At 40.0% G+C, this 14,867-nt stretch overlaps 1 protein-coding gene across 20 annotated transcripts in view; it reads left to right on the plus strand.

Moving 5' to 3' along the window:
- DENND1A (DENN domain containing 1A) overlaps positions 1 to 14,867 on the plus strand; it is a 508,124-nt gene that overhangs the window by 246,272 nt on the left and 246,985 nt on the right. For all 20 annotated transcript variants that reach the window (XR_008290952.1, XM_027035064.1, XM_053204646.1 and 17 more), the window contains 2 exons: positions 1,149 to 1,229; positions 5,779 to 5,832. Coding sequence is in view for 18 of the 20 variants with exons in the window: in XM_027035064.1 (XP_026890865.1) it covers positions 1,149 to 1,229; positions 5,779 to 5,832 (135 nt within the window). In the remaining 2 variants the exon portion in view is untranslated. The remainder of the gene's footprint in view (positions 1 to 1,148; positions 1,230 to 5,778; positions 5,833 to 14,867) is intronic.

A 14,867-nucleotide genomic window follows, 5' to 3' on the forward strand; every position in this document is an offset into this window, starting at 1 on the left:
TTTTTAATTTTTTAAAAACATTTATTCATTTTTGAGAGACAGAGTGTGAGTCGGGGAGGGGCAGAGAGAGAGGGAGACACAGAATCCGAAGCAGGCTCCAGGTGAGCTGTCAGCACAGAGCCTGACATGGGGCTTGAACTCAACGGACCGCGAGATCATGACCTGAGCCGAAGTCAGACGCTTAACCAACTGAGCCACCCAGGTGCCCCTGAAACAGGTTTTTGATCTGACTCATCCTCTTTTCCCTCTCCTTTAAGTTTATTCCAAAGACTGCCATAGAGCAGCGGAGAGGCCTCTGGGCTTGAACACAGAAAACTTGCATGCGGCTCCTGGCTGTGCAACTTACTAACTGGCTGACTTGAGCCAAGTTGTTGCACCCTCTGGAGCCTCAGTTTTCAATCTGTGAAGTGGGGTAGTTGTGAGGATCAAACAGGTAACAAATGGATAGAACTGCAAGCTTAATACTATTCTGTCAGCACAGAGAATTCCACAGAGTGGGAGAAATGGCTTTTGCATAATTCTATAAGCAGTGTTCTTTTGAGCATTTTAAAAGTGAATCTGTTCTCAATCGAATAATTTGTACTGCTTTGTATTTCATTCTGTGGCTCAATTTCACTAATTAAAATGCACAGCCACCATACTATATTGCATGCTGTTGTATGTAGTTCATTTTAACTTTCCATAATTGGATGCTGCTGTGTACATCCAGCGAGCACTCAATAAAATTAATTGAGGGTAATGATGATGAAGACAAGATCTATAGTGTCGTCGTTGTTTCTCCCAACCACCCCCGCCCTGTAAGCTGGGATTGTTTGCATTTAAAAGTTGTTGCTATGGAGTTGAGAGGGTAGGTTTGCTGAGAGCTTATGGTATATGATCCATAAAAGGCGGTCATGGTAGGTGTCTTACTCAGTAGAAAATGTCAAACTTCGTGTAGGAGGATCTGTTTGGCTCTTATATTGAGCCATAAAGCAGTGTCTTTTGTCCAACCTACTTGAATATCAAGCCTGTTTCTATGCTGCGGCCACTACCTCCCAGCCCCCTCTGTCAGGAGGGCCTCCAGCTCACTGTGTGCCCAGACCTCCCTGCTGGCCTCTGACTGAGGGCTCAGCCTTGCTTTTGTTACTTAGGCCTTTTATTTCTTTCAGGAAAATCAGTGGAATGAGCTTCTTGAAACTCTGCACAAACTTCCCATTCCTGACCCAGGAGTGTCTGTTCATCTCAGTGTGGTAAGTGGGGGCAGAAAATTAACAATCGCCGAGAAACCATTTCATCATTAACAGTAAGATGGAGTTAGCCGAACAGGATCGTCTTTTGTTGTCTGCACCTTCCCCAGCCCTGCCTCTGAAGCCTCTGGACTCAAGACAGGCCAGAGAGTTAAAGTTCTTCCCTTTCTTTGGGATTCCATGAGGAATGGGTCCCAAGTGTCCCCAGGCTCCCCTCTTCCTGGTTGGCATCCCATCACTAGCATCTCCTGGATGGCAGGTGCCGGGCTTGGGGTGTGATGGCTGGCCCCTTCCCGCCTCCTCAGCCCCCTGCCTCATGCTTTCCTTCCCTTCTCGTCATTGCTGTGCATGCCCCTTTGCTGAAGCCCATGCTGTCGCCCCTGAGCCCTCAACACTTCCTCTCTCCTCCTAACTAAGGTAACCCACATTTATCCTTCAGAACTCACCTTGGATTTTATTTATAGAGAAATCCTCCCCTTGCCTCCCTTCTCTCCACAAGGCTTAGACGAGGTTTTCTTCTTTGCCCCGAGCATCTTGTACGCTTTGCAGTGTTTAGTCACACCACATCTGTTCTCTGGTCTCGGCCACTAGCCCCTCAAGGACAGGAATGGAGAGAGCCTAGCATGGTTCCTGGCCCACAGGAATGATTGTTTCTTTGAACTCTTTTAAGTACACGCTACGTGATGTGTGGTGCGCTCAGCTGAAAACCCTCCACACTGGGAAGTTTCAGTCTAGCTGTAGTTTTGCCGGTGACCTCGGTGATCTTAAAACCTTTAGCCTGTGGGTCCCAAGCTCCTCATTGATCGGATAAGATGTCAGAAGAGGTGTAGGGGATCTTTTTCATATTTCAGTTACTGGAGTTCTCTGATTCTTCAGGTCAAACCTTTGCCACCACCTTCATCAGAATTCTCAGATGGACACCCATTGGCCAGCTATTGACTGATTACCTGGGGCTATTTTCCCTATGTTGTGGGATCTGAATGTTTAAAAAATTGTGTTGGATGTGTGATGTGACATCTGTCACCCCGCTGATCACAGGATCCAGCTGATTTTGCCCATCCCCTTCCTCCCTCACCTCTCCATGTGTGTCCCTCCCAAAGCTGTGCCTTCGGTCGAAGAGCACGACCTTCCCCTGATAGAGGAGGATCGTTCTTTAGTCCAGGGCATAGGAGTAGCTGTGCTCTCCTGCTAGAATCTCCAAACAAGCTCTCAAGGTCCATTTGTAGGAGAACATGGGGTAGTTAAGCTTCCAAGGCTCTAGGTACATCCAAATGAGGTGTTGCATGTGGCAGTCTGCCTTTCTTTAGACAGATAGACAGACAGACAGACCGACAGACAGACAGACTGACCGACCGGTCTGGTAGATAAGAAGATTTATTTTTGAAATAATAGAAAGTTTTGTTGTTCAGCTTCACTAGGACCAGGTGCAGCATTGGTATTCAGTGGTTAGTGTATTTGCCCTCATAAAGAAAACATATCTCACAGGGTTTTTTTAATGATCAAATTGAAAGCAGTATTACTACCAATAACTAATAATAGATCTTCTATTTCGTTGAGTTCTTAATTTCTGCCAAGTATGCATCTCTAATGCTCAAAACAACTCTACAGAACAGATAGTAGCATTCTCGTCTCATAGATGAGGCTTAGAGAGAAAAAGGTACTTGCTCACCCAAGGCTGTGTGGTTAATAAGTGAGAAGACTGGGGTTTTCAAACCCAGGGCTAACTTCCAAGCCCATGTTCTTTCCACTAGGCCATGAGTGTTGAAAGAAAGGGAGCAAAGAAGAAACTGGTCTGATAGAGGTTTTTGTTCATTCTAATAGAAGAGAAGAAGGAAAGGAACCTTGTTAGAGAAATTCTTGAAGGGAAGACTGCACGGAAAAGATGATGAAGAAATGAGCTTTAAACCTGTTCGGGTCATTGCCAGATAGCTAAGCAACCTTGCCTTTGTCCCTGTCCCTTTTCCTCAAGCAGCTTGATCTCTCCGCTTCAGTCTGTAATGACATCCGACAGGTAGCTGTGGAGTAGCCTGGCTGGGTCACCAGCTGCTGGGGAGGAAGGGCCACTCCTTCCCCTGAGTGGCTGCCAGACCTCAAGGACAAGCCATCCCAGGGGCAGGAGAAACTGTTGGGGGGAGGAGGTGCAGCTGTTTCGTGCCAGTGGTTCCTAGGAATGTTTCTGACCTCCTCTGGTTGCTGCATTTCATGGGTGATGGAGCAAGACAGAATCTCAAAGGACAGCCTGGGGACTACTTGGTTTTGGAATTGCGTTGCCTCACTGTTTACAATCCATTGCATCTGTAAAGGCAGATATTTGTTTCTTTCCTATTCGGGAGGAATTCTCTCCATGTTGCATTTCGGATTTTGAAGGGCTAGTCACATTCAGCTTATAAAACCTGAAATGTGGGAAAATGGCAATCCTAGACTTTGTGTCTTTGGCCAGAAGAGACTACTTCTGTGTGTCTGGTAGAGACAATTGAGGAAAAAATACAAATGCAAATTAGCAGTCGAGAAGTAATAATTTTCTATTAAAATATAATGTATGGAATGCTAGGCACTTCACGTGTATAACGTTTATTCTTCAGAACAGTTTTGAAGGAGACCTCAGGTTTCCCATTTACAGGTTCAAAAACTGAAGTTCTGAGCTATCAAGCGAAGTTGACTAAGTTCACGTAACTATTAAATGGTGACTCTGTGGTCCTTGTTCCTTCTCCCTTGCTGTGCCGGCCACTATTTTGTCACTCCATCACCATGTGGACATCCGTTACTGAACATTTCCCGGGACTCCCCCTAGCCGTTTGTGATAGAAGTTGGTATCTCATAACATCAAATTTAACCTTGTATTTTACAACTCATTGTTAAATTGAATCGGATGTTAACTAGCGTTTTTTTAAATGTTTATTTATTTATTTTTGAGAGAGAGAGATTGTGAGCAGGGGAGGGGCAGAGAGAGAGGGAGAGAGAGAATCCTAAGAGCCTGACAGTTCGAGGGGCTCGAACTCACAAATGTGGGATCATGACCTGAGCCAAGATCAAGAGTTGGACAGTTAACTGACTGAGCCACCCAGGTGCCCCAATTGTTAACTAGTTTTCATGCTGCATAGTCTCTATTATAAGACTTCATAGGTGGTATTTTGGCACAGACATGCAGCTTTTGGAATGATGCTTTGCAGAGAGGGGTGTTTTTTTTAAGTGGTCTTTTCATAATTTTTGTTTCTGCCTTTTAGTTTACTTTAATTCAAGAGGCTTTAGCTATAATTTGTTCATAAAAAGTGTAGGTATAGCAATCTGTTTCAGTGGGAAAAGAATAGCTCTCGTTCTCTGGACCTGGTTTCAGTTCCTGGTTCTGTTACCTGCTAGCTGTGTGCCCTTAGCCTTAATTTACCCATTTATACTATGGAGATAATATCATCTTAAAATTTGTTATGGAAATTAGAGATAACATTTATACAACTCCCTGACATAAAGCCTTCCATGTAGCAGTATCCAACAGTCAGTATCTGTTGAATATCAGGCAAGTAGCTTATACTATTATTGTTGTTGTTGTCATTATTGCAGTTGTCACCCAGCCTTTCATTTCAGGAAGTCTATACAACCCATTCTTCTTGAGACCTACTTATTTTGCAATTATCCAAGAATGGAGGGGAGGGACTTCCTGAAATGTCACTTGGGGGTCCAGGTTTGAACTTTGGCCGTGGCTAAGCTGACCTTCTCTGCTGCGACCTTTCCTGCCCTTTGCACAATCCCATTTTTAATTGGCTAGCACCAGCCTCTCCCGTCCTGCTTGCCATTGTCCTCCTTGTCTTTAGTAGCACAGAAGAGGTGTCATCAGTTCAGCCTGTTGTCATTTAACTCAGGGACATATGCTCGTTACATACATGGGGATGCCTCCTTGAAAGTTCTTTGAACAGGTCAGGCTTTCAGCTCCATTGAGTCTCCCACTCCCTTCACTGGAGATTACACTGGAAGTCAGGAGACTTATTTGCAGAGCCTGCATAGGGGACAGAATTCTCCACTGTTAGCCATCTGTAGTGATCTCAGTGCAGCAGACCTTCAGTTAGAGCTGTCCTTAACGTCACTTGGGCCTTCGGGGCAGATTTTGCCTGCAGCTTGTATATGGATATAACCTCAGATGCTAAAATGAAATGGCAGGTTTGGTTGGTAAGACCATTGCTGAGTGAACCTAGTGATACTTGGTCCCTTGAGTCCACTTGCCTCATTGAACAATAAATTATGAAGCCTGCAGCTTTCATGTGTTCAGAAATGTGCAAACATTGTAGGGGAGTTTAGCCTTTAACCTCGTTGAGCTGTTCATTTATATCTCCTAAAGATGTTCATCTCTCATAGAAAAGAATTCCGTCTACCAAACTGATGATTTAACATGTCTGGCTGTAATCCAACATTATCCAAAGAAAATATTCTGTGGTCGTTTCCTATGAGTGAAACTTTCCTCAATTGAGTAAGGAACTATCTTCAGATCCCTTACTGGATTTCTGAGTAATGTGCTTGTGGCATATGTTTACAAAAATAAATAGCATTTGCTTTTCTTTTCCAGCATTCTTATTTTACTGTGCCTGACACCAGAGAACTTCCCAGCATACCTGAAAATGTGAGTACTTGGGGAGAAAAGTTAAGTTTTTCGTCTCGGTTTTTACTTAATTTATTTTATTTTTGTTAATGTTTATTTAATTTTGAGAGAAGGAGAGACAGAGCACAAGTAGGTGAAGGGCAGAGAGAGAGGGAGACGCAGAATCCAAAGCAGACTCCAGGCTCTGAGCTGTCAGCACAGAGCCCGACACAGGGCTCGGACTCACAAACCATGAGATTATGACCTGAGCCAAAGTTGGACACTTAACTGACTGAGCCACCCAGGCGCCCCTACTTAGTTTTAAAATAAAGTAAAAGGATACATTTTCCCATTATAAAAATAATGCATTACAAAAGCAAAGGCAAATAGAGACTATTTGAAAGGAAGAGAAAGTGTAAAGACAAGGAGGGATCATTCCTCATACTTCTCAAAGGTAATCCCCTATTAACATGTTGATGTCTCATTCTATTCTTTTGGGAATGTATGTTTCACATAGTTAAAATCACCTATCGCATATATTTAGATGGTTTTTAGTTTTTCTCTTATAAAGAAAATGCTTCTATATGAAGAACTTTCCTGTAAAGATTTTTTTATTCAGGTAGGTTTACTCAAGTACAATTTTACTATGGTTCTATATTCGCTTTTAAGAGAGTAAAAGAAAATATTTGTGGGTATGAGTGTGAGGCCCCTCCAGTCCCACCTCTTAAAGAGTTTGGAGCAGTGAACTTGAGTCTGAGGGAGCAGAGGTTAATGTTTGCCCTCTGAACAAGATGAATTATGTATCTAGCCTTAAGACATATTTCCAAAATGTTTTACTTTGATTATAAATAGTACTATGTAGGGGCACCTGGGTGCCTCAGTCGTTTGGGTGTCTGACTCTTAATTTTGGCTTAGGTTGTGGTCTCATGGTTCATGGGATCGAGCCCTGCACCAGGTTCCACATTGGAACCTGCCTGGAATTCATTCATTCATTCATTCATTCATTCATTCATTCATTCTCTCTCTCTCAAAATAAATAAATACATAAACACATAAATAAATAAACATTTAAAAATAAATAAATAATACTATGTTGAATTAAATATAGATTCACCACCATGTAGGCACTTGATTACTTTTTTAAAATTGTATCAAAATATATGTAATATCTAATTTACCATTTTAACCATCTTTGTGTATACATTTCATTAGTGTATATATATTCACATCGTTGTGCAGTCATCATCAGCATTCATCTCCAAGACTTTTTCATCTTTCCCAACTGAAACTGTGTACCCATTAAAAATCAACTCCCCATTTACCCTCTCCTCTCATCCCCTGGCAACCACTATTTTTTCTGTCTGTCTGTCTGTCTGTCTGTCTCTCTCTCTCTCTATGAATTTGATTAGGTATCTCCTTTAAGTAGAACCATAGAATATTTGTCCTTTTGTGTTTTACTTATTTCATTTAGTATCACGCCTTTGTGGTTCATCCATGTTGTAGCATGTATCAGAACTTCCTTCTTTAAGACTGAGTAGTATTCCACTGTAGGCATAACAGCCCTCTCCATTTTGTTTATCCATTGATGGACACTTGAGTTGTTTCTACATTTTGGCCATTGTGAATAATGCTGCTGTGAACATTGGTGTACAGATGTCTAGATGTTTAAGTCCCTGCTTTTCATTCTTTTGGGTATATATTTGATTATTAAAGTACTGGAATAAGTGGTATATTTCTTTATAACTACTTCAGATGCACAGAAAGGAAATTCTTTTAAATGTTTGTAAAACAGATAAATTATAAGTGTCAAGTAACCATGCTTTATTAATGAAGTTATTAGACTGTAGAATTGTCCTTAGGTAAACATCTTAGTCAGTTGGGACTATCAAATATATCCATAAAATTTATTATCCATATGATCAGGCTCTGGTGTAAAACACTGTTTTCTTTTTGTTTGACATTAAGTAGTAAAAAGTTTGGACTGTCATTCCCATTTCAGCAACAATAGCTAATATTACTGGGTACTACTGCCTGTCAAATGATGTATTCAGTGATTACCTGCATTTTTTCATTTACCACTCTTAATAAGCTTAGTTGCTAACTATCATAATTATTATTTTATATATGGAAACAGAGGCCCTGAGAATTTAAGTAACATGTTCAAGATTCTACAGCCAAGAAGTAGTAGGATTAGAGTTCAAACATTGGTCTTTCTGATTCTAGAGATGAGCCTTCATATGCTATGCTACACTTCAAGCTCACAATTTTACCTTTCACTTCTCAAAAAATTCCATGGAAATGACAAAAGAACTATAAAATATAGTTCCAGAGGGAGCTGCCATGCACCAGAAAATTTCAGGAATTTCCACAACATAAAGGAGATGATTATGGATACTTAGCAGTCAGTAAGTAGACAATGGAAGAACCCAAAAAAGAACTAGAAAAATCCTGTGGAAGAGAAGAAGCAGGGTCTTACTGTGGACAAATAGCAAAAGGCTGTTTGTCGCAGGATTATTTTCAAATGCTATGAAACATTTATAAAAATTGATTATGTCCCAGATCACACTGAAAACTTTTAAAGAGAGAAACTCAAAGTCTTACAGGCCACTCTCTTTTATGGCAATGCATACGACTAGAAATTAATGATAAATAAAAATTTAAAAATAATCATCTACTTGAAATAGTGACTGGGTGAAAGAGGATGAAACATTAAAGTTGTGTATTATTTAGATATTAATGGTAACAACACAAACAACAAAAAGCCAACGGATGCAGCTAAAACTACCCTCAGGGGGAAACTGATAGCTTCTAATGCTTTATTATAAATGAGAAACTTAGAAAGTAATGAACTTGGCTTTTAGCTCAAAAAGCTGGAAAATGAATAGCAATAAAAAAGCCAAAGTAGAAAAATGAATTACGGTGTAGGTAAAAAATTTTGTTAAAGTAGAATTGAAAAATAAGACTTTTTAAAAACTGAATTTTTGAAAAGAAAACTAAAGTAAAATTAAAATTATGCAATAAATTTGGAACAGGCAGTAGAAAATTTTCTAGAAAAATATAAGTGATTGAAGTCAACCTAAGAAACAGGAAATATGAATATAGAACCAGAACTTGAAAAGATTAATGAAGATTTTTTGGCCATCTCTACACCCTGCTGTTACAAATGTGCCAGCTTTAGGTGGTTGTATAGGCTTGTTAAGGAGCAGATATTATGTAAACTGTTCCAAATCATAGGAAAGGTATGTACGTATATGTATTATACAAAAGCAAAAGAAAAAATCACTTGTAATCCCATATCTCAGAGAAAGTCACGTTCCAAATTTTTCTTCCCTTCCTCTTTACAATAGTACCAGTTTTCACACTATGCAGCCTAGAGCCCCAAGGTTGCTATAGGACCCTGGATGGCTGGGGGGAGATAGGTGTCTGGCTGGCCAGAGCACAGGTCACTGCTCCTGCTTTATTCATAGCAAGTTTATTTCTAGCCACTTAAGTTGGGAATTAGATAATACTTTGAGATAAAAGTGTCCTCTTGATTAAAAAAAAAATAGTTTTAGAAGCTACGTTTTAAAAAACATAGTGGGGAGGGGTACCTGGGTGGCTTAGTCGGCTAAGCGTCCGACTTTGGCTCAGGTCATTATCTTACAGTTCTTGAGTTCAAGTTCCGCGTTAGGCTCTGGCTGACAGCTCAGGGCCTGGAGCCTGCTTCAATTCTGTCTCTCTCTCTCTCTCTCTCTCTCTCTCTCTCTCTCTCTCAAAAATAAATGTACATTAAAAAAAAATAAACACAGTGGGGATCATACCAAATATATACCTTTATGTCAACTTTTTTTTTATGACAGTGTATTATGGACATCTACCCTTGTCATTAAAATTTGTTATAGAATATCTTTGTTATAAAAAACATTGAACAAGTAAGAAGTACATATAGAAAATGAATTACCGTTGTCCGTCCCCTACCCCTAGTCCCATTCTCCCTCAAGTTTGTATGTCCTTCCAGACCTTTTAGGCCTTTCTCTATGTATGTGCAGTGTCTGTCGTATGTGTGAGTACCTGGGTGTGTTGTAGACATTTTTTTAAGACATAAATGTGATACTATTCATATTGTTTTACAACTCACTTTTTTTAGTTTAGTGTATTCTAAAACCTGTTTATATTTACTTCATCCTTTTTTAATGATTTTTTAATTTAATGGTATTACTATTCTTATGAAAATTATGCCTATTAATGCCTTAAAAAATCATATAGTACCACATAATTGTTGATGAAAATTTCAAATTCTCCTTACTTTCCACTTTTCAGAGGCAGCTACTTTCAAGTTTTTAGCAATTGCAGTATTTCTGTCCGTGTTTTAAACCAATGTGTATATATGGCTACCTCTTAATTTTTCTGTCTCAGATATCACCTGTTAATTTTCTTATGGAAATTGAGAGTTTAGGTCTTTTACCATCTCTGAGCCCCTCTCTCCCCAGAAAAAAAAACTTTTTATCACTTGCATGTTTTCCCTCCCCCATTTTTCCTCTATCTTCAGGAAAAATTTTAAATCCATAATGTTTATAAATAAGCATGCGGAAGGAGACATTCGATTATGATTGCGTTTCCTTTCTTGTACAACTTTTTGTCAATTAAGAGTTTCTGGATTTCACATCTTCCTGTTTATTTTATTCCCTTCTGGTGAAACATTCTCCAGTAGTTTCCTCAGAAAGTATTATGTTGGGGGCAACATTTTGAAACTTTCCATCACTGAGAATGATTATCCTACTCCGGAATGAGTTGGAAGTTTGCCTTCAGAATTTTGAAGATGGAACTGTGTTGACTTCTAGTTTTCCTGTTAAAACTTGGAAGTTGTAAGCCTTTCTGATTCCTGATTTATTTTTTAGGATCCTTTATTTGTCTCTGGTATTCTGAAATTGTACAACGATTTGCTTTGCTCTGGCTCATTTTCATCTGCTGTGCTGGGCACTTGGTGGGTTCATTCAGTCTAGAAACTCATGTCCTTTAGAGCTGGGAAGTGTTGTCACATTATTTCTTTGAAAAAATTGTTCTTTATATTTCTCTTTTCTCTGGGGCCTCTATGGTAGGATGTTCAACTTTGGTGTTGATCCTCTAATTTTCTTTTCTGTTTTCTGTCATTCCCTTTTAGTTTTCCTTTTCCTTTTTCCAATGAGTCTTTCTTCCCTGATGAATTTCTTCTGCTGTCATTGTTGATATCATGAAGAATTGATTATAAAGTTTCAAGTTCAATGCTTGGTCTAAGAGAGATACGGCTTTTGATGGTCCTTTTCTTTCCCTTCTTATTGAAGAGTCTTTTGTTTCTGTTCAATAACTTGTTGTTTAATGGCATCTTGTTTTAGGAGTGCAATATTTTTTTTCTCGTCTGAGACTATTGTGTATAGATTTAAAAAATTGTTCTTCTTGCATGTTTTTTCTTCAATGTTTTCTCTCTTCTGTTTCGTTCTATATCTTTGATTGTAGAGGCTTTCTTCAAGTGGCTGTCCAGCCCTGTTTAGACTGAGGCACTAAAAAGCTAAGTGGAAGGTCTGTGTTCATGAATGGGGCTTGTTACCTGGGGCCTTTATTGTAGATGATGGATCAGAGGTCTGGTTACTTAGGGGGTCTATGGGGGAGCTCTCAAATGTCAGTATCAAAATCTTTTCTTTAGATCTAGTAAGTTTTGTTTGTGTCTGTGAGCATAAGCTTCACCTACCAGCATTCTGGAAGCTGAGGAGGGTGGTGAGTTATGGGATATCAACATTTAGGATGTGTTCTTTAAGTCCCCCTCCCATTTTTTATTTAGTGCTTTATCCTCTGTCCTTAACTATACCTGGTGTCCCCAAGATTTTCTGGTTCAGTGCCTCCAGAAAGGTTCAGTGCCTTTCTGCTGGAGGGGTGTCAGAGTGAGCCTCTTGAGAGAGAAGAATCTTATTTTCACTGGCACCCTTTTTCCAACCTTCAGAGGTTCTGGATGTCTCTGATTCCTGAGCCTTTTTGGAGTTCTGTGGCCTGAATTGGGCTTGAGCTTGCGCCCTGTCCCTCTGTCCCAGCTTTCGTGTTCAGCCCTTTGTCAGCTTCCAAGTCACCCTCCATGAGTTTTTCAACCTCAGTTGGTGCTGTGATTGGTGTTGTGGGCACGTTGGGCCAGATAATTCTTTCTTCTGTGGGATGGTCTTGTGTGTTGTGGGGTGTTAGCAGCATTCCTGAGATCATGTAGTGATATGATGGTAGCACACACCTCTCCAGCTGTGACAGCTGAAATGTCTCCAGACATTGCCACATGTCTCTTGGGATGAATGACCCAGCCTGAGAACCGTTTCTTTAGTAACATCTGCTTTCTGGCTTCTAAAAATTTGACCTCTCTCTTCCAGTAATGTCTTTTCTCTTGTTCTTTGGGGTTTACGTCTTTTAAAATTCTTTCACTGTGACTTTTCCTGGGGGTTATTGGGGAGGGATGGTATCAGAAAGTAAAGACAAATATGTGTGTTTAGTCTGCCATATTTTACTGGAAGTCCCTCTAGTGTTTTAACTGTACCTCTCCTACTAATAGACGTTTAGATGGTCTCTAATGTCTTGCTATTATAAATAATGTTATAACAATTATTGCCTAAGTGAGGTTCATTATTTTAGTTTTTTTTTAATTTTAAGGACTGAGAATTCCTTAAGAACTTAAATTTAAGGTACTTGAAAGTTCTGATAATTTCTTAATTTTCAAAACTGCTGTAACTAAGGTTAGAAATAGGTTAGGAGGAAAAAACAAACCTGTCTTCTTCATAGCCTCAGCTCCAATTCCTGTCTGCACTGCCCCCACCATTAAAAAAAATTTTTTTTTTTTTTTTTGCATTCCCTCTGCTGGTTTTGCCACTAATGAACCAATTCCCTGTGTATGACCCATTGTCCCCTAAATCCTCCTTTGCAAATCGGTAAAAGGCTGGCCTTGTTTGTTTCTAAGCGGGAATAATAAAAACAATCTGCCAGACTCCTAACATACATGGTTCCATTTAAGTCCTTACAGCTCCTCTGTGAGAGGTAGACGTGAGCCCCATTTTATATGTAGGGACCCGGGGCTCACAGACCTGAGGTTACCAGCCCAAGGTCTGTACCTAAGTGGGGTGTAGTGACTGAGGTTGGTAAGGAAACCAAGCATTTTGTTTTCATTACGCCAGCCTGCCTCCCTGCAGTTGGCTTTTGATATTCATGAGGAAAGAGAAAAAAGTTATTTTTCATGTCTCAAATATGAAGTGAAGCAGGAACGCTTTTCCTCTAAGGAGAATCTGAACTTTTGTAGGACCAATTTGTGTGATTTTTGACATAGAGTCAGTACTGAGCTCTAGCCATGTTGAAATTTGCATTTTAATCTCTTGGTGATTTTTCAAGGATTAATTTAAAATGACTAAATTGGTGCATTGCAGATTGAAACAAGCAGTAACCACGGGGTTGTTAATATGACATAGTCTGCGGTAGTGGAAGGAACATGAGTTGTGGACACAGCCAGACACTGGGCTCCACCACTTGGGGACCTTGGACTACTTACATATATTCTCAGAGCCTCAGTGTCCTTATGTAATTTAAAAAAAAAAAAAAAATGGGAGGAACAAATGAAGCATTGAATGTAAAGTTCCAAGTTCAATGCTTGGTGCAAGAGAGATACAGCTTTTGATGGTCCTTTTCTTTCCCTTCTTCTCTTTGCTTTCCTACAATCCTAGTCTTAACCTCTTTTGAGGTCTGTGTTGTGGCTACGGGCTAGGGCACATTACTTCTGGGGGCTTGTCTTTCTCTGGGTTTTTGCTAACATTCTGGGTTGTGAAGATCATTTCCTTTCATGGAGTGTGTGTCTGACCACACAAGTCTCTTAGCAGCTTCCACTGACACCGTAATTTTTGAAGCTTAGAAATGGTGCCAGGAATGAAGTCCAGGACTCCAGTGCCTACCACATGGGGGCTTCTGTAAACATTTATTGACTATCTCCTCTAAGGGGCATACTGAACTTAAGAGAATAAGCAAAGAAAAGGATGGAAGGACTTTGGCACATGGAACTTAATTCTGCCGCCAGAGAATCCTGTTGCTCTGGACAGCTTCAGAGAACGGTTAATGTAAGAAAGAGATAACACCTACCATGGATCAGTTCAGGCAGTATTTGTTATGTCATGGGATCTTCACAGCAGCTTGTGGTATGGTTGCTCTCCCTGCTCTGAAGAAGAAATGAAGCCCAGAGACCTGAAGTAACTTGCCCCTAGTCAGCCGGCCAATAAATGCTAAAACCGGGCATCACACGCAGGTCAATCTGATCCCAGTGCTGAGATGCTGCTGAGCCCTGGGCCTTAGGCTCCATGGCTTCCTACGCCCTTCTAAGAAATTGCTCATCAGCAGTTTCAGTTCTGTCATTAATTTTGTGAACATGTTTAATGTCATTTCTCCTTCCAGAATGAGAGGGATTAGTATTTTTTCGTCGCTGCATCTCTGTAATTAGCACTTTACCTAGAACATAGTAGATTGTCAATATATATTTATAGAATGACTGAATGGTTGGCTGGCTGGCTGAGTGAATGAGTGAGCAATGCAGCCACCCCGCGGAAAAGGGAAAATAACAATTCTTCTCACTTGGCTTTTGGGTCAGTGTGTCTGCAAGACATTAATGAAAAGCAAACATAGAAAATTCTTTCCACTTTTAGATCGCTATTGAAGTTAATTCTCATTAATCCTGCAATTTCTGCATCGAAATATTTTCTTCCTTTTCACTGAAAAAGCATCACTAGGTAATTGTTCATCAGGGTTTTTCTCCATCAAGATAACACATGTAGGAGTGAATTTTATACAGGCAATAGTCAAATGAGCATACATCTTTATAAATTTTAAACAATTGACCTGCACTAAAAAGAAATCCCAGATCAGGAACAATAATAATAGGTATGGGTAGTAATAATAACATTGTAAACTGGCTGTGTAAGGGACTTTTTTTTTTTTAAGCACCCAGGTTTTGAAGTTTACTTTTGATTAATGGATAATCATATAGACCTTCATTTGGGATATTAAACAAACCTGTCTTAATTATCTGGTCAGTGTCATACCAAGTGGTTAATGATGCA

The sequence above is a fragment of the Acinonyx jubatus genome, chromosome D4 (assembly GCF_027475565.1).
Source record: "Acinonyx jubatus isolate Ajub_Pintada_27869175 chromosome D4, VMU_Ajub_asm_v1.0, whole genome shotgun sequence".
NCBI classification, from domain to species: Eukaryota; Metazoa; Chordata; class Mammalia; order Carnivora; family Felidae; genus Acinonyx; species Acinonyx jubatus.